The sequence below is a fragment of the Mus pahari genome, chromosome 7 (assembly GCF_900095145.1).
Source record: "Mus pahari chromosome 7, PAHARI_EIJ_v1.1, whole genome shotgun sequence".
In the NCBI taxonomy this organism is placed as follows: Eukaryota; Metazoa; Chordata; class Mammalia; order Rodentia; family Muridae; genus Mus; species Mus pahari.
Genome location: NC_034596.1, coordinates 3,347,107 through 3,365,878, shown reverse-complemented (window position 1 = coordinate 3,365,878; position 18,772 = coordinate 3,347,107). Strand labels below are relative to the sequence as shown.

At 45.6% G+C, this 18,772-nt stretch overlaps 1 protein-coding gene across 1 annotated transcript in view; it reads right to left on the bottom strand.

Moving 5' to 3' along the window:
• The window catches only part of LOC110324763 (dnaJ homolog subfamily C member 27), a 22,341-nt gene extending 6,866 nt beyond the window's left edge, over nucleotides 1-15,475 (bottom strand). The window contains exons 1-5 of the mRNA XM_029540893.1: nucleotides 15,233-15,475; nucleotides 11,911-11,993; nucleotides 10,219-10,288; nucleotides 4,646-4,810; nucleotides 3,712-3,842 (exon numbers count right to left, since the gene is read on the bottom strand). Coding sequence (XP_029396753.1) covers nucleotides 3,712-3,842; nucleotides 4,646-4,810; nucleotides 10,219-10,288; nucleotides 11,911-11,993; nucleotides 15,233-15,319 — 536 coding nt within the window. The 5' untranslated portion in view covers nucleotides 15,320-15,475. The remainder of the gene's footprint in view (nucleotides 1-3,711; nucleotides 3,843-4,645; nucleotides 4,811-10,218; nucleotides 10,289-11,910; nucleotides 11,994-15,232) is intronic.
• Between the last annotated feature and the right edge of the window lie 3,297 nt (nucleotides 15,476-18,772).

Sequence of the window (18,772 nt, the reverse complement as noted above, 5' to 3'; positions counted from 1 at the left end):
AAGCAGTCAGTAGTGACTGAACCTGAGCTGGTTCAAATGCTGGACTTAGGTTTCAAAAAACACCTAGCTATTTTTCAGAAATACTGAAAGAAGATAAAGTTATATCTTAAAAAAAAAAAAAAAAAAAGCAGGGCGTGGTGGCGCACGCCTTTAATCTTTAATCCCAGCACTCGGGAGGCAGAGGCAGGCGGATTTCTGAGTTCAAGACCAGCCTGGTCTACAAAGTGAGTTCCAGGACAGCCATGGCTATACAGAGAAACCCTGTCTCAAAGAAACACACACACACACACACACACACAAAACCTTATTTGGGCCTTGGAGAGATGGCTTAGCATTAAAAGCACTCACTGCTCTTGAGTGGCCCAGGGTTCAGTTCCCAGCACCCACATGGCCTTCACAACGGACTGAAACTCCAGCTCCAGGGGATCCCACACCCTCTTCTGGCCTCTATGGGCACCAGGCAAGCACATGGTATCCATAGAGACAGACGAATGCTTATATACATAAAATAAAAAAATAAATCATCTTTTTTAAAAAATGGGCTGGGGAGAAGGCTTAGTGGGTAGGACTTGCTGCCCAAGCTGAGGCCCTCAGTTTAACCCCTTTTAAAAACAGTAATGTGTGCTTGCAACCCAGCACCACGGAATCAGAGATCCCTGGTTCCAGGGGCTTGCTGGCCAGTCAGCCTAGGTGAATTCATGAGCCCCAGGCCAGTGACAGACCCTGTTTCAAAAAAACCAAGGGGTAGCACCTGAGGAATGACCCCAAAATTGTCCTCTGGCATCCTCATATGCACATTCGCAAGTGCACACATACACACATACCAAAAGCCAAAGAAAAAACAGCAAGGCTTCCCATATTTGATGAAAAATACCTATTCTCTAAAAGACTTTTTTTCTGTGGGGGCTGGAGTAGAAAAGGGCATGTGTTGTTCTAGCAGAGGACTTGTGTTTGATTTCCAGCACCCACGTGGCAGATCACAATCAACTGTAACTCTAGCACCAGAGGACCCCAAACCCTCTTCTGGCCTTCATGGGCACCAGGCAATCTCAGAAAATGAACAGATCCCAGGTGGAATATGTATGAAGAGAACCACACCTCAGCATAGCCTGTGGCAAACCAGGGGTAAAGTCAGACTCCCCAAAGCAGCAAAATGGGGAAAGGTATACTGTGGACAGAGAAATTAGCATATGAATGAGACCAGAGGAGAATGGGATCTAATCCACGGAGATGCCAGCTACTCTTTTTTGCATAATGAAGCATTGTATATGTGTATTAAACGGTCACAGACTATGCATAGTTAAAGTACTCAACCAGAAGGAAAGAGAAGTGTTGTCTCTCACAGTTACTACACACACTCCCTGAGGTGTTCTCATGTTCGAAATACGTGACACATGTTGTCACACATCTCAAATAAGGTGATATGTAACCATCCAGAACTGTCAAAGGTTAGTTGGATGGCTGTGTATAACAAATACATGGCGTACATGAAGACCAATGTGCTCAAATGAAGAGGAAGCAAAGAAAAGCCTGCCAGCCAAGGATGGCACCTGTCTTCCAGGAGTGGCCTCTGGGAGAAAGAATCAATACAATCCCACACAGCAATTAAGACCGACTCTGTGCAGGATAGCTACAGATTCCAAAAGGTTAAAAATTCCCCAAATGTTAGATACACTCACAGGAAGAAAAATAGTTTATTTACACCCCCACTTCTGTACTGGCTGGTTTCATGTGTCAACTTGACACAAGCTAGAGTCATCACAGAGAAAGGAGCTGCTGTTGAGGAAATGCCTCCATGAGATTCAGCTGTAGGGCATTTTCTCAATTAGCAATCAATGGGGGAGGGTCCAACCCATTGTGGGTGGTGCCAGCCCTGGGCTGGTGGTCCTGGATTCTATAAGAGAGCAGGCTGAGCAGGCCATGTGAATGAAGCAAGCCAGTAAGCGGCTCCCTCCATGACTTCTGCATCAGCTCCTGCCTCCAGGTTCCTGTGCTGCCTGAGTTCCTGTCCTGAGTAAAGCCAAATAAACCCTTTTCTCCCCAAGTTGCTTTTGGTTATAGTGTTTCATCACAGTGATAGAAACCTTTTAACAAAGACATCTTCTAAATGGATCTATAGTCAGGCCCTGACTTTATTACTGTTTTAAGTAGCCTCCTTTCCTAAAAATTATTCAAAATTAATGGTTTTAAAAAGTGAATCTGGGGGGTCTGGAGAGATGGCTCAGTAGTTAAGAGCACCAACTGCTCTTCCAAAGGTCCTGAGTTCAAATCCTAGCAACCACATGGTGGCTCACAACCATCCGTAATGAGATCTGACACCCTCTTCTGGTGCATCTGAAGACAGCTACAGTGTATTTGGATATATATAAATAAATAAATAATAAATCAATAATAAATAAATCTTAAAAAAAAAAAAGAGTGAGTTCCAGGACAGCCAGGGCTATACAGAGAAACTCTGTCTTGAACCCCCACCCCCCTCCAAGGGAAAAAAAAAAAGTGAATCTGGTGCTATGGAGCCAGGAGAAGGGTCATAGCTGTAGTGCTAAGGTGGGGAAGTGGCAGACAGGTGGATCCTGGTGACTCTCTTGATGCCATCTAGACAGCTGGTGATCTCCAGTTGCCTAAGAGACCCCCAGCTCAAAAGGTGGAGAGCAAGAAAGACACTTGACATCTACCTCTACACACCTGAGAGGACACCTATACACATCTGCATACACATCTGCGCACACACACACAACAACAACAACAACAACAACAACAACAAGAAATGATCGTCTAGTCAGGCTGCCATGGGAGCACAGCCTTCAAGTGCCCTTGGGATTTCTCTGTGTGCCCAGCTAGGTTCTGCAGTGATGGTCTCTAGTCTCTAAGCTAAGTGAGTTGGGAGCTGCTCTGGGAGTATAGGGTCAGATAACCTGTGTGTGGCAAGTCAGGTTTGCCACAGTAAGGCTTCATATGAATGAATGTAACACCATTAGCCAAAGATGATTTTGAAGAGAAATCTCCATCTCAGTGCAGCACAGTGATTTGCTAACCCTGGTGACCACCACAAACACCTGGAGTGTTTCTTCAAGACACAAATTTCAAGGCTCTAGTCAGACATGGTGGCAGACCCTTTTGAGCCAGCACTCAGGGGACAGAAGCAGGCAAACCTGTTTTGAGTTGGAGGCCAGCCTAGTTTATATAGCGAGTTCTAGGACAGCCAAGGCAACACAGTGAGACCCTGTCTTAAACAAAAGAAAACCAAACTATCTGTAGGCTCCACGGCAGCAGGAGGCTCTGGAGGCCCGAAGAGTGGTGAAGCATTTCCCCAGGGGCGAAGGGTCACTCTGAGCACCACAGCATGGAGTCCTGGACTGAAGAAAGCTAGCAGAGCTCTGGCCTGTGCTCACCTTTCTCTGCCTCCTGAGTGTTGGCTTCCACCTTCTGTCACCGTAACTTCCCTGCCACAGTGGCCTGTTCCCTTCAATTGCTTCTAAAACTAAGCCCTTGCTTTCCTTAAGTTGCTCTGGCCAGGTGTTTTCTGACAGCGATGGGACACCAGGTGTCTAAGATGATGAGCCAGGTCTGCCCTACAACATACCACTTGGATTCTCTGATCCCTCCACTTCGCCCCCTCTTTGACAAAGTCCCATTACTGTTTTTTGCTTCTCAAAATCTTAACTAGGACCTGCTCCGGCTGGCTTTGACACAAGCCCTAGAACAGGGCACCTGGTTACCTGGAACATCTCGTTGATTCCCTCGCCAGTTTGTGCTGATGTTTCAAAGTACAGGAACCCTCTGCTTTCAGCCCAGAGACGCCCCTCACTTTCATCGATGCAGCGGTGTTTGGAGCAGTCGATCTGAAATAAAGTCAGGGCGGGACAGAGAGAAGATCCACCTCGTCCCACTACACCAGGCCAAGTGAAGTCTTTATCCTGAACCTCAGAGCTATGTATAAAACCATCAGGCTAAACAGGACCAAACAACAGAGCCCAATGACAGAGTCTCCACCTCATTTAGACCACATGTCCCACTTCCTCCCACGGGAAAGCAGCTGTTGTGCACTTTGTGACAGTCCTACCCAAGCCCACCCACCAGGTCAAACTACAAATATTAGGCTTTTCCTGTATAGTCCCTTCCCTAGACTGTTTCCTCAAGATGGAATCCAAGGGGAAAATGAACAAAAATCCAGTTAGACCAGGTTTCATGGCTTTTGTCTCGAAGACATATTTTCAAAGGCTATTTTTTTTTTTTTTTTTTTTTTTGAGATGGAGGGGTTGTCCTCACTATGTAGCCCAGTTATCCTGGAACTCACTCTGTAGACCAGGCTGGCCTTAAACTGAGAAATCCTGCCTCTGCCTCCCGAGTGCTGGGATTAAAGGTGTCACCCTCTGCCTGGCTAAGGCTACTGATTTCTATGCTAAAAAATAATGTGCCCCCATTATGTGTGCGTGTGTCTATGCTTGAAGACTAAAGACAAGGTCTCATTAAACCACCCATGCTGGCCAGGAACTCTCTACATAGCTCAAGTCAGCATCAAACTCAGAGACCCTCCTACTTTTGATCCTGAGTCCCGTGATTTCGGGAGGAGTCAAATACCCAGCTCTTTCCTTTTCGTGTCCTCCAAAGCACAACTGTCAGCAAACCCATTCAGAGCAGTTACCTTGTTGGCACAAACAACGAAGACAATGTTGTCCATGTTCCCGTGAGGCCCAAGCTCCTGCTTCATCTCTGCCAGCCATGAATCAAGGGCATCAAATGAGTCTTTCTGTCCAACGTCATAGACCAGTATCACACCTTGTGTGTCCTTATAAAACTCATTTCGGACCTGCGGATAGAAGAACAGAGGCACGAGGTGTTGGCGCTATGATCTTTATAAAAATGTACCTCACAGTCACTAATTAACAAACTGTGTCCTTTATATATTTTGGAGTACTCACTATTGTATCTCAGTATTTACTGGCTTTGAGAGGACTTCATATAAAATCAAAATGAAACAAAAAAATCTGTAGTCAGGAGAATGTTTAACAGGAAACAAGGGCTTGGCTCCTCAGAGGCAGCTTTCTCTGTGGGTAGACTTAGAAGCACAGTCATGTAAAGACCGCCCCAGGAAGGTAGGGCATCTTCAAAAGGAACTTCGAGCAGAAAGACACCATCATGGATGACGGCTGCCACCACACAACATCACATCCCAGTTAACCCAGTATCCTAGGCAGGGCCTCCTGACTATTCCAGAGCTCAACATCAATTTTCAGCTTCCAACCTCAGAGCCCAGTGCTATTGGATGGCAAGAGGCACAGCTAAGGAGGCAGGCAGCTCTAGGTTCACGCTGACCAAAATTGTGTGACCTTTGTGTGACCTTGATCACATGACCTTTGTGCACTTCCTCATCTGTAAAAGGAAACTGTCCAATGGCTGACTAGGGGAGATCATGAAGGCAACACGCTGAGCACGGCACCTGGGGAATGATGCACACAGCTGCTTCTCTTTTCTTCTTTGCATTCTGTCAAACTGTCCTGAGATAATTCATCAGAAATGTCAGTTTACCTCTGGCACATAGCTGCACCTCTCAAAAGAGTTGACAGGAAGTGCAGGGTGAATTCAGGTGGTAGAGGCAGTGAGAAGTTGGGTGGGTGGGAATTTTGAAGGTCGGAACCTTGACAGAGAACATAGCTGTATGTTCTTTTCACAAGGTCCCCAATGCACTCAAGACTCATCCCAGCTGAGCATTCAGAAGTGAAGAAGCAGGAGATGGTGGCACGTCTGCCACAGCAGCATTCAGGAGGCCGAGTTTATGGCAAGCTTAGATTGCACATTGAGTTTGAGGCCAGCCTGGCTACATAGCAAGACTGAAGCAAATCTGACCTATATAATACACCTTATGGGGGTGGGGGGAGGCATTTATCTTTCACACTGGGCATGAAAGTTTGAGCCGACGAAAACCTTGATCAAGAATATAACGTTCTATCACTATTGACAGAAATCTAAGAATCAGTCCACCATGGTAAGAAACAACAGAAGCAGGAGAAACTTAAGATGATGGCTGTGTGGTTTGACTGAGAATGGCCCCCATAGGCTCGTGTATTTGAATGCTTGATCCTCACAGAGTCACACTCCTCGGGAGGGGTTAGGAGGTGTGGCCTTGTTGAAGTGGGTAAGTTGTCTTATTACTCCAGCCTTAGTCTCCTTGCCTGTAAAATGGAAAGGTCAACACAGACGCCTCAGTTGACCCCTACAGCTCCATTACTCTAGTCTTCCAAAACAGCTTCCTATTATAGGCAGGAGACTCACCATATTTCAAGTTTAGTTAGGAAGCTAAGGGAAGGGCAGTGTACAACTGGCAAAGGCTGAGACAGCTTCTAATGTAATACTACAGAGGTCTCAGAAAGTTCCTACAAGGGCATCTAATGGATACTGCACGTTCTTCCATGGAAGAAAGGCTCCCCTGCCCCTGGCAAGCCCCTGGGAAAACCTGCCTAGGGGACTGGTAATAGTGGAAGCTTCATCAGGGGCTGGGGAAGCTGGGGGTTATGGGATGGCTGTGGATGTTTACACAACGTATGTGCTGAGCGAGGACACACTTTGGTAGGCTTGGGGTTTAGAAGGAAGAGAGTGGCTTTGGCCTTGTCAAAAAGGAAGATTTGCACCACAGACAGCAACTAGAAGACACAAGAAGAGAGCTCAGACTGGGTCTGTGACAAGGTGCGTCAGAAGAGGCAATTGTAAGGAGTTTCTATTAATTAATACTTCTAATTTTGCAAAGCCCTGAAAAAAAACCTAAGGCATTTTTAGACTGCATTAATAGGAGTCAAATATAGACCAGGGGAGCAGAGACTCAGCAGTCAGACATATCTAGAATGATGTATTAGAACTCAGTGAGCTAACCAGGGGCACCCTCAAAGATTCAGTCTGTCTCCTCAAAAGCAAGGCCAGAACATGCTAAAGACAAATGGCGGGCGGCCACAAGGCGATGCTGCTGCCTGGCAGCTGTGGCTCTGGACAGGGTTAGCTCACAGGGCAGCAAATCTGTCACTTGACTCCCTGTTCTCCAAACACTACCACACTCCACCCTGCATAATTCTTAGCACACCCAAAGCCTCTTTGAATGTCAGGTCCCTCAGCAGGACTGTCTGACCTGGGGAGATGTTGAATCATGGTATTAAATGAGCCGGCATTTGCCACTGGCTCAAGGAATACTTCTCTAACATACTTTCACTCCACAAGGACATGGGATTGTGTCTCCAGTGTCTAGCTCCGAAACTGACATACAACTAGCCATGACTAGCCGATGACCACTGTATTTAGGAGTACGCCAACCATTGGCACCTTTTAACTTTCCCACGGGATGGTCTCTGTATCATTCAAGATCTGCGTCAGTCTTTCTGATACTCAGAACACCTATGTCAGACGCAGGCTTGACCAGACCTCTGTCTTGTCACTGACCATGGGCTCTGCTTAGGAAACGATTACACGTGGCATAAGCTTCACATACCAAAGGGAGTTGTTTTACCTCTATATCCTGGTGCAACCATTAGAAGATGGGAGAAAGATGGGAGCAGCCATACATCCCTGGACTCTCTGCTCAGGACAGGTAAAACTCCTGGACATTATGTATATGTATGAATTCTGAAACCTCTGAAGGATAGAGAGACTAAGCCAGGTGAGCTAAGGTCCTTGGGAAGGAAAGGCGTGCTAGTGAGTTCTGGGATTCTTTTGCTACATCCCAGAGGAACGTCTCTAGGTGTCTAGAGAATGCCAGGAGGTACAGACAAAAGCCCTGTGGAAGGCCTCTTATCACTAGTAAAGGACACAGTAAGGAGGCAGCTAACAAATAAAAAGCTTCAGGTTATAACTATTCAACCAAACACCACTGGGGGCAGGCAGGCAGGGGTGGGGATCTGCTGCCCCAGGCAAGACTGGAAACTTCAGAAGTGAAATAGGACCATGGAAAGAAAAAGCTTAGTGACTGAGGTCAACAGCTGAATGGGGGAGACAGGAGAAAAATCAGTGAATGAGGGACCGGCTATAGGAAGCACAGAGGTCCTTGTACTCACAGGCAAGCACTAGGGAATCTGGAATGTTAAAAACACAGGGTTGCACCTTTAAAGGCAGGACCGTATAACCTGTTATCCACTCGGAAGGCTGGGTAGGAGTGGTCTTGTTAAGAGCCTAGTGACCTCTGTACTATCTGTGGAGCCCAGACCCCACAGGACCTTCCCCCAGACCCTGCTGTGAGCTTGTTCTCAGTCAATCTATAGAATTCACTGTCACATGGACTTTATAAAGGATTCTGATGTAGTTGCATCCAGTCTGCATTCAGCTCCCTCTGTGCCTTATTGTGTACAAAGGATTGAGTTAATTATTACCAGGAAAGTGTTTTACTGATAGTGCTGTGCTTAAATAAAGCCAAAATAAGCTCCTCGGGTCAGATTCCTCAAGTTTGAATACTGACTATTAAGCCATGCTGAACTGAGCTGCCTCTCGCCTCCTGCAGACTGTTGCTCTGCAACCTGTGGTGGTCACAGAGAGTACTGCGGAGACCCTCGCAGCCACCAGGCAGCAGTTCCTGCCAAGCATGCTGACCTTTGTCCAACTCCCAAAAGCCACATGGTGATAGGAGAACCAACTGCCAAAAGCTGACCCCCCCCCCAGATGTTCCTGCACACACACACACACACACACACACACACACACACACACCATGGAATACATGTGCCCACACACATACACATAAATAAATAATGTAATTTAAAAAAAATCAATGTAACAGCAAAAGATCACCCAATCTGAGTGGTGTGTGTGTGTGTGTGTGTGTGTGTGTGTGTGTGTGTGTGTATTTATACCTGGGGTTGGGGAGATGTGAGGGAGGACTGGGGCACAGCATTATGGATGAATGGACCTACTGGACTAAAAGATCAATCAGAACAACAGTGGTGCTGAGAAATGCAATGAAGAACTAGAAGCATGGTGGCGGCCACCCCAGCAAGGTGGGAGTCTGAGACAGAGGACTGAGAATCTGGGTATGAGGCCAGCCTGGGTGACACAGCAGTCCTGCCTCTGAAGAGAGAATGGCCAAAATGTCTGAGAGTGCTGAGGGCCACAGCTTTCAGACTCAAGGAGCTGTGAGAGCACCAAACACACGCACACGCACACGCACACGCACACGCACACGCGCCTCCATCATCATACCAGTGTTTGCAGACTCCTGAGGCAAGGCTGAGGAGAGAATCCACAGCACTCGAGGCACGGAAGAGTCTGCAATTGGTAACCCAGGCTCTATCTCAAGAACCCAGAACAAAGAGCCAAATAACGCCAGAGCAAACACAGAGAAGGAATAACAACAGAAAGGACAACGGAAGGTTGCCAAGCCATCAGTCACCAACAGGGATTGCGTGCTCATCGGGGGACTGCCACACACATGAGCCACACCTAGCAGAGCTGCTGTGGCTTATTCCTGGGAGACTGCATGGCTGGGAAGCGACAGGAAAGGTCACACTAGACCCTGCTGTCAAAGAGTGACCTTGCTGAGCTGCTACACCCGTGCTAGACTGCGATTGATGACTCCTAGCACTCTGGGCTGAGGTGTGAGGTAGAAGGCTAGCGTCCTCTTACGGTGGAAATGGCCAATACATTCAAATGTTTGAAACATTAGCCATGAAAGTTTCCATCCCTATCCCAGGAAAGTGTAAGTGACCAAGGAATATCCACTAACTTGAGGCTCTGAGGCTAAAACGTTACAGATGATCTGAATACTGGTCATTTGAATTAACTTCCCACTGTCTCCAATATCAATACTGGACTGAAGTTCTTTCTTTCCTTTTGTTTGTTGTTGTTGTTTATTTGTTTTTGTTTTAAGACAGTGTTTCTTTATAGCCCAGGCTGTCCTGGAACTTACGTTGTAGATCAGGCTAGCCTGCATCACCGTTGCCCAAGTGTTTTTTTTAAAATGGATTTAAGTTTTCTTTTCTTTTCCTTATTTTTTGTTTGTTTGTTTCTTGTTTTTTGTTTTGTTTTGTTTTGTTTTGTTTGAGACAGGGTTCCTCTGTAGCCCTGGCTGTCAGGACTCACTCTGTAGACCAGGCTGTTCTCAGACTCACAGAGCTCCATCTGCCTCTGCCCCTGCCCCCTGTCCCCCACCCCTGCATCCTGAGCACTGGAATAACAGTGCTCACCACTGCCCAGCGTTTATGCTTTTGTTTTCTGGCGGATTTAAGTTTCCTAAGAAGGCTTTCTTACCTCAAAGAAGAAAGGATGTCCAGCCATGTCAAAGATGTTAACTTTGATCTCTCTGTCTCTGACTTGGACCCTGAAATATTCAGATGGAAACAATCTCAAAGGTTGTGTTTCTCCACTGACATTTATAGATTTCAAAAGGAAACAGGAGTAACATTTCCAGAGGTTTCTTCATCCTCTTCTTAACTCCAGATAATCTTTACAGCGGGAGCCAGCAAGTTGGCCAACAAACCCACCTCTTTGTTTGGAACACATAAGGCCTGAGTAGGTACCCATCTTCTACCTCAGATACTTCAGTGCACAACCCTGAACCAACAAGTTACCCCACACAAAAGGATCAATCCAGCTGAGCCTGTCATGGGGTTGGGGGTCATAAGACCCGAATCTGAGTTTCTAGCTGCTCCCCAACACCTGTTTATGTAACTTTGCCGTAATTGCACATGGCCTTGGAGAAGAGCTAGAGTACCCCACTGAGGGTTGGGGGTGCCAGCTTTTGTGAGAGGAATACCCACACCAGGTGACCCTCACCTATGTAAGCCAAGTAAACTGTCGGTTCCCTAGGTGGAGTCTTGCCTTGGTTAGCCATGGAGACCTTGAGAGGAGGGGTAAACATTCTTTATGTCTTCCTTGGAAAGGAATTTCAGAATACTCATCATGGGATAATCACATTTAAAAAAATTAGTAATAAACAGAATAGCCTAATGAATAAGTCCAATCCACTCTGTCTTGACAAATAAACAAATAAGTCACAATTCTATGGCATTATATAAGATTTCCATTTGTTAGGTAAGGGGTGAGTAAAGCTGTACTGATGAACTCCTATGCTCTGAAGTAGAAATCAGGAAAGAAAAAGTAAAAAGAACTATGGATTTCAAATGAAGAGCTTTGGAACTTTCAGTCAAGAGCTACAAACTTCACACTTAAGAAAACACTGTGCACAAACATCTCCTGCTGCTTTCAATTGAAATCGGTGACAGAATTTATACAGAACTCTTAGGTTTTACTTTGCCACAGATTTGAACTACTTTAATGCAGTCTAGGACACACATAAACTCGACCTTGCCCTTTATACAACTGACATTCTGCTATACTTTATCTACCTTCTTGAATATTGCCTTCATATTCTGATTTGAAAATTTCACCTCTAAGTATATCAATATATTTTGAGCAGTCACCAGGGAGAAGCACAGTACCTGGCCCTTGGAGAAAACATACAAAAATCCCTTTTTACAGGACTCACTTTGGATGCAGGACATAATGAAATAAACCTTGACTGATCAGAAAATTTCCTCCACGCTGGCTGGCTTACACAGTACCAGAGATGGGATGCAGGATGCTGAGGGAGAAAAGAGATCATCATCTCCCTTAGTGGTGGAACCTATGTGCAGCAATGCCAACCTGCCTGGCAAGAAATGTCCACTGGTGTAACAGTGGCATGGCAGTTATGAGGCGTGGTGGTTTGAATACGAATGGCCCCCCATAGATGATGTGTGTGAATGCTTGGCCGTAGGGAGTGGCACTATTAGAAGGAGAGTAACTATCTTTTGGGGATGTGGCCACCAGTAGATTGCCTGTCTTCTCCAATTTATCTTCAGAGCCACTATCAGTGTAACCCAGCACACACAGATGCAGGCCATCTTAGGACACAGCCCAAGCATTTATGAAATAGGCAGGCCAGAGGAACAATATACTTACTTTGTGACTCCATAGTCAATCCCAATGGTTGCCAGGTATTTAGACACAAATCTCTTCTCACAGTAGCGCTTTATAATACAGCTCTAGAAAGTCGAAAGTTCATGTGTTTAGTAATACACACTGGGAAACTGTTGGAAACATGCACATGTCTTCACCAGGGCTTCCTCAGTCACTCCAATGAAAATGGAAAAGTTTTCAAATGCAACAACTGGCTGACATGGCAGTGGATGCCCGGAGAGACAGAAGCTTCAAGAGATCAAGGCCGGCCTCAACCACATGAGACCCTGACTCAAAACTAAAACAAAAGACACAAAGAAAACAAAAACTATAATGTACCTGAAATAAGTACAAAAAGTGAGGCATTTATTTCTTTGTTTTCAGAGGGTTCCTGGCTGGCCTGGAACTAGCTATGTAGATCAGGCTGGCTTTAAACATGTTTCTGCCTCCCTAGTACTAGGATTAAAGGCACATGCCACCAATCAGGCCACAAGTCATGATATTAACTCTTCCCCTCATACTAAATATGGATGTGCTGTGATCTTGTCTTCTGCAGACCCTTCCCAGCCTCACACATTCAACACCATTAAAGTATCCACACCCAGCCTCGACTCCCTCCAAGACCCACGGCTCAGCATCTACTGATGGCCTTGCCTATGTCTAGTTGTTAATCGAGCCATGATCCCTCCAGTGAAAAAGGAGCAAAATATTAAAGTCATATTTGACTCAGGGCCTAAGTCCTCAAGTCTACATTATAATTATCTTCAGTGCCAATATCTAAAAGCAAAAACCCATATGAATAAAATATATTACATCTCCATAATGGAATACATTTCTACAATACGAAGAGCATACTGATATATGCCAATTATACTAAGTAAAAGAAGGCTGTAGTAAAGGGTCACATGGATCAATAGATATGGCTCTATTTAGGTAGATCAATAGATATGGCTCTATTCACATGAAATAGCCCAAAGAGGCAAATCCATAGGGGCAGGAAGTGGGCTAATGGTTAGGGGAAGCAGGGAGAGCCTGTTAATTGCTGGTTTGTTTTTTTTTCCCCTCCAGGGGACGATGAGAATATTCTACAATTGATCATGGTAATGGTTTCATAACTCTGTGAATGAAATGAAAATCAATAAACTATATTTTTGAAATAAGTGAATTCTATGTGAATTATAGCACATGAAGGCTTCTATTTTAAGTATTTTTATTTCATTTTAACTGTGTGTATGTGTGTATGTCTGTAGATATAGGTACATGTGAATGCAGGTTTTAGTAGAATATAGAAAAGGGTATCAAAGGGTTGGGGATTTAGCTCAGTGGTAGAACGCTTGCCTAGCAAGCACAAGGCCCTGGGTTCAGTCTTCAGCTCTGGGAAAAAAAAAGAAGAGGGTATCAAATCCCCTAGAGCGAGATATAGGCAGCTGTGAGCCACCCAATTTGACACAACTGTTGGGACTCAATACAAGAGTAGCAAGTGCTTCTAATTGCTGAGCTATCTCTCAGCCCTCATTAAGCCTTATTTAATTCATGAATTTTTATGGTTTTCAATCTTTGGAGATGAAAAAGTTATTTCTAATATTTCCCCCTCCAATGTGATTATGTGTGTGTGTGTGTGTGTGTGTGTGTGTGTGTGTGTGTGTGCGCGCGACACCCTGTGTCAGAGAACTTTTGGAAACTGGTTCTCTCCTTCTACCATAGGTTCTGGAACTGAACTCAGGTTACTAGACTTATACAGTAAGGGCTTTTACACCACCTCACCCTCAACCCCAAGGGTGTACTCCTTTCTCTGTGGACAACTTGAGATTTCTCCATGCCCCTTGTCTATATTCAATTCAGCTTCTTGTACTGACAGTCAATGCACCCCAAAGTTCCATGCCAATTTTCAAAGTCTCCTAGGATCTGAAATTACCTAACATGCTCACTCACCAGTGACCTTGTGTCTCTTTTTTCATACTATGTTAATTTCAATAGCATAATTTTTAAATAGTAGTGAATAAAACAATGGTTACAGTTTCATTTAATGTATTAAGCACATTTCTCAAAACTGTCCAACATTTATCTTTATGGAAAGCCAGAATTTAGGTAAAAGAGGGAGTTTTAATTAAGGGCACGGGTATCATTCTCCAGTGGCTATCCATGTTCCTTTTGGAGACAAGGTCTCCGTGGGACTTGATGCTTGCTGATCAGGCTCCTTGGTCGGGGTTCAGGGACTCAACAGTCTGTGCTCCCTACCACCGGGATTAGCAGCTTCCTGCAGGACTTCTGGGAACACAACTGCTATCCACACTTGCACCGCGCCCACTCGCCAATATTCCCAACTCTCCTGGCTTTGTAAAACAGAGCTGGAAAATAGTCAATAGTCAATAAATGTTAATCTTCAGCGACCGTTTTGTTAACACATACATGAAGGTCCAAATGTAGAACGGGAGCACGCTAAATATAACAGCAATCAACACCTCTAAATAGTGTAACAGCAATCATCACTTCCTAAACATCTTCTAGCGCGCAGAGCGCTGCTTTACAAAGTATGCAAACGCTCCCATTAGAGGTCTTCTGCGTTTGGTTTAGTGAAGACTCCGCTTCGGATCCCTTCCCTGTCACTGTCTGTCGACCTTGGGAATTCTTAACCAACAGTTTCCCAACGTTAAGGGAAGAAAACGAGTAACTGGTATCTAAATTCATTTAGGAAAGGCCTTAGGTCACCCTTCCCTTCCCAGCTGAGAGGAAGTTTAATAGCTAGTAAGCAGCAGATGATAGACTCAGAAAGATGGTATTTTAAAAAAAGACTTCTCCGAGAAAAATGGACGTGACAGTATGAGAAATTAAAACCACAAGATCCTGGGCGGTCAGTGCGTGTCCCCTGAAACACACTGGGTTGTTGTGCTCTGGTGGTGGGAATATAGACTCCCAGGTTGTTCAGGGCTACATTTTCGGATTCTAACACCTCACTGGCATCTCTTTAAACAGCAAGGCTGGCAACTACTCTCCCCAACCCGCAGGTCCTAGACCCCTCTCCCGGGAAAACAGATTTGGTATGTAAACTGATCATCCGACATAGGAATCTAATTACTACCTTAAAATTACAATCAAAGATCAGAGGCCACCCAGACACCTTTTAGGGGCAGTGACGTCAGTAAAGAGCCAGCAGCCCAAAGGTCAAAAAGGTCAAGATAGTTTTCCTCTGGAGCCCACAAGCTCCTGCTCAGGATGCTAAGCAGAGGAGGCGGAGTTTCAAGCTGTTGAGTAGCGGCTCTCCTAGCCAATGAGTATGTCGTTCTGGCACGCGGAGGTCCTGCCCCTCGCAGCACGCGGTACTCACTTTCCCCACTTCGGCGTTGCCCATGGAGATGACTTTGATGCGGAGGGACTTGGCGGGCTCCTTCCGCTTCTGCACGTTGGACTCCATCGCCTCGCTCTGCCGGGGCCGCGGGTTGTGGTGTCCTTATGCACCCAGCCAGCCCGTCCCTCAGGCCTCCTCGCCCAATGACGGAGCCACTGTGCTCGTCACCACCCCGGCTCCGCAGCTCGCCATCCCCACCGCTGCCTGGACGCGGACGGAGGCGGGCGGTTGGGAAGCGGCGAGCCACGGAGGGCGAGCCGAGTCTCGCGATGACTGCGCGCCGTGACGTCATTGCAGGGCCCGGGAGGACCGGGTCTTGGGGTCCTGTTGGGCCAGTGCGGGTGGATGCAGGCTATTGGGGTTTCTTTGCCTGGCCCCAGGATTGGTCTGCACATGGTGGCAGAATTAGAGTGGCTGTCATGGGGAGTTTTTGACATTTAGTGTAAGGACCAGTCATGCTTTTTTTTTTTTTTTTTTCTGGAATCTTCACCGATGGATGCCTCTGCTGCCATCCTCCTCTCCATCAATACAGTGACTGCGGACTACAGTTTCTGCAGAGGACTGAGACCAGGATCACAGTGGATTCCGCGGATGTGCCAGTCACCTAAAGATGGTGTCCAAGCAAACGCTTTAATCCTGGCACTCAGGAGGCAGAGGCAGGCGGATCTCTATGAGTTCAAGGCCAGGTGGGGCTATATTGTGCAATCCTGTTTCAAATAAATATATATATAAAAAAACCTTTATGTATAAATTTTATATGTATAAAAATATTTATGTAACTTATGCGCATCCTCAGCCTACTTGTGACACCTCTACATTATCTGTCCCACTGTCTTAGGGTTACTGTTGCTGTGAAGAAACAGTAACCAAAGCAACTTGGAGAGAAAAGTGTTTAACTTGGCTTACACATCACTGTTCATCATCAAAAGAAATTAGGACAGGAGAGATAGGAAAGGAACCTGGGGGCAGGAGCAGATGCTGAGGCTGTAAAGGAGTGCTGCTGAGTGGCTTGCTCCTCATGGCTTCGTTCAGCCTGCTTTCTTACAGAAGTGAGTTTCTTGGCTTCCACCCAAAACCCAAGAAAGTCAGCGTAACTACTCAATACAAAGTAAATGCTATTACAATGTAAATGTCATTCATATGTAAATAGTTGTTATTCTATATTGTTGCCCTTTAGGGAATAATCACAAAAAAGTACCTGTTTAGTACATAATCACCCCTCCCCTGATTATTCTTGATGGACTGTTGCTTCAGTCTGCAAACAGCCTGCAAAGGCAGGGGCCACCTGCTTTTGTTCATCTCAGAAGGTAGCATCAGATGAGAAGAGGGATTCTGACCTGGTTCTGGAAAAGTGCCTTGAACAAGACTCTTTCCTGGTTGAAAATCAGAGTTGCCTTTTGGAGCAGAGGCTGTGTGTGTGTGTGTGTGTGTGTGTGTGTGTGTGTGTGTGTGTGTGTGTGTGTTGAGGAAAGCTCCGGCTGAATAGTTCTTAAGGTTTGTCCAGCTCTGTGAAGGTGTGGGGTTCTGACAGCTACTGGCATCCAGGCTTAAGAATCTTGTTCCCTTTCCTCTTACCTGACAAGATAAAGTAGAATCATAAATTCTATGATAACTTGTTATTATGGAAAGCAACTGTTTGAATGAAAGTCAGTCTGACAGACACCCTATTCTTTTAGTCAATAATTTCAGTTACAGATGTAAACAGAGCTTGACAAATGATTATCTAGTACCTTGGAGAAAGATGGTGGACAATTTCTCAGTAATCGCAAGGTAAAGGTTTCTGCTCCCACAGGGCTTTAAACATCTTAAACCAAGTCTGGGAAGACACAGTGAAGGAAGGTGGGAATGGTCAGTAGTTACTTTAAGTCAGTTTCAAGAATGCTTAATTTAAAATATTAAATGCATTTTTGAAAAAAAAAAAAGAACCTTTTCCAATAATTGACATAACAATGTAATGTGTCGTCCTGGGAAATACTGTAGGAGATGGCAACTGCTGGGTTTTGGCACCATCTGATCCGTTATTTCTCAGCTACTGGTGAAATGAGCCAATTCAAACCAGATTGGAGTATATTAAAGGCAGGGTCATGGGGAAGCTGCTCTCAGGCAGGTGAGTTCACTGGCCCCAAGAAAGGAGGCCAGGGAAGTCCCTGGATGGGGAGAGAGGGGGGAGGGGTAAGAGAAAGAGAGGAAGGACAGCCTTGCAGGGAGAAAAGAGGAGGAGGGGGGGAGGAAGGGGAGGAGGAAGAAGAGGAAGAGGATGGGGACAGGAGAGCACCAGCACAAAACATCTGGATTATACAGGGAGGAGCCTCTAGGGGAAGGTCAGCTCAGCTCTTGGGCTGAAAAGATCAGAGTTGGGGGCAGGGTATGCCAGGTAAGCACTGAGGGATGCTGGGGAAACCTGGAGGCCAGATCTGCTTTGATCTATGAAATACGCACCTCAGTCCCTTGAACCTTGACCGCACAGGTATAAGTAATAAATGAGCTAGGCATGGTGGCACACACGTTTAGGTGGGCAGGTGTCTAGAGGTTTGAGACTGGCCTGGTCTCTGTCAAGTTCCTGGCCAGTCAGGGATACAGAATGAATGGTACTAGATGTGGTGGCACAGGTCTTTAATGGTAGCATTTAGAAGGTAGAGGTAAGTGGATCTCTGGGAGTTCACAGACAGCTTCATCTCTGTGTATAGTGAGTTCCAGGACAGCCAGAGCCCCATGGTTATCACGTTCTTTACAAAAGCCTATAGCTATCTGCAAATATGCTTTTAATTTCTAGACATTTAAAAATGTTTAGATACAGCCGGGCGTGGTGGCTCACACCTTTAATCCCAGCACTCGGGAGGCAGAGGCAGGCAGATTTCTGAGTTCAAGGCCAGCCTGGTCTACAAAGTGAGTTCCAGAATAGCCAGGGCTATACAGAGAAACCCTGTCTCGAAAAACCAAACCAAACAAACAAACAAAAAAAGTTTAGCTCTGAGCGCCTCCAAAAAGAATCTGGAGAGAGCTTACAGGAGCAGCTTGCCAACACACTTAAAAGCTCTAGAACAAAAGGAAGCAAATTCACCCAAGAGGAGTAGACAGCAGGAAATAATCAAACTCAGGGCTGTAATCAACCAAATAGAAACAAAAGAAACTATACAAAATATCAACCAAACCAGGAGCTGGTTCTTTGAGAAAAATCAACAAAATAGACAAACCCTTAGCCAGACTAACTAGAGGGCACAGGGACAGTATCCTAATTAACAAAATCAGAAAGGAAAAAGGAGACATAACAACAGAATCTGAGGAAATACAAAAAATCATCAGATCCTACAACAAAAGCCAATACTCAAAACAACTGCAAAACCTAGAAGAAATGGACAGTTTCCTAGACAGATACCAGAAATCGGGATCAGATTAATGGTCTAAAGATGGCTGGAAATTAATGGTCTATTAATGGCTGGAAAGAACCCATATCCTCTAAAGAAATAGAAACAGTCATTAATAGTCTCCCAACCAAAAGAAAAGCCCAGGACCTTATGG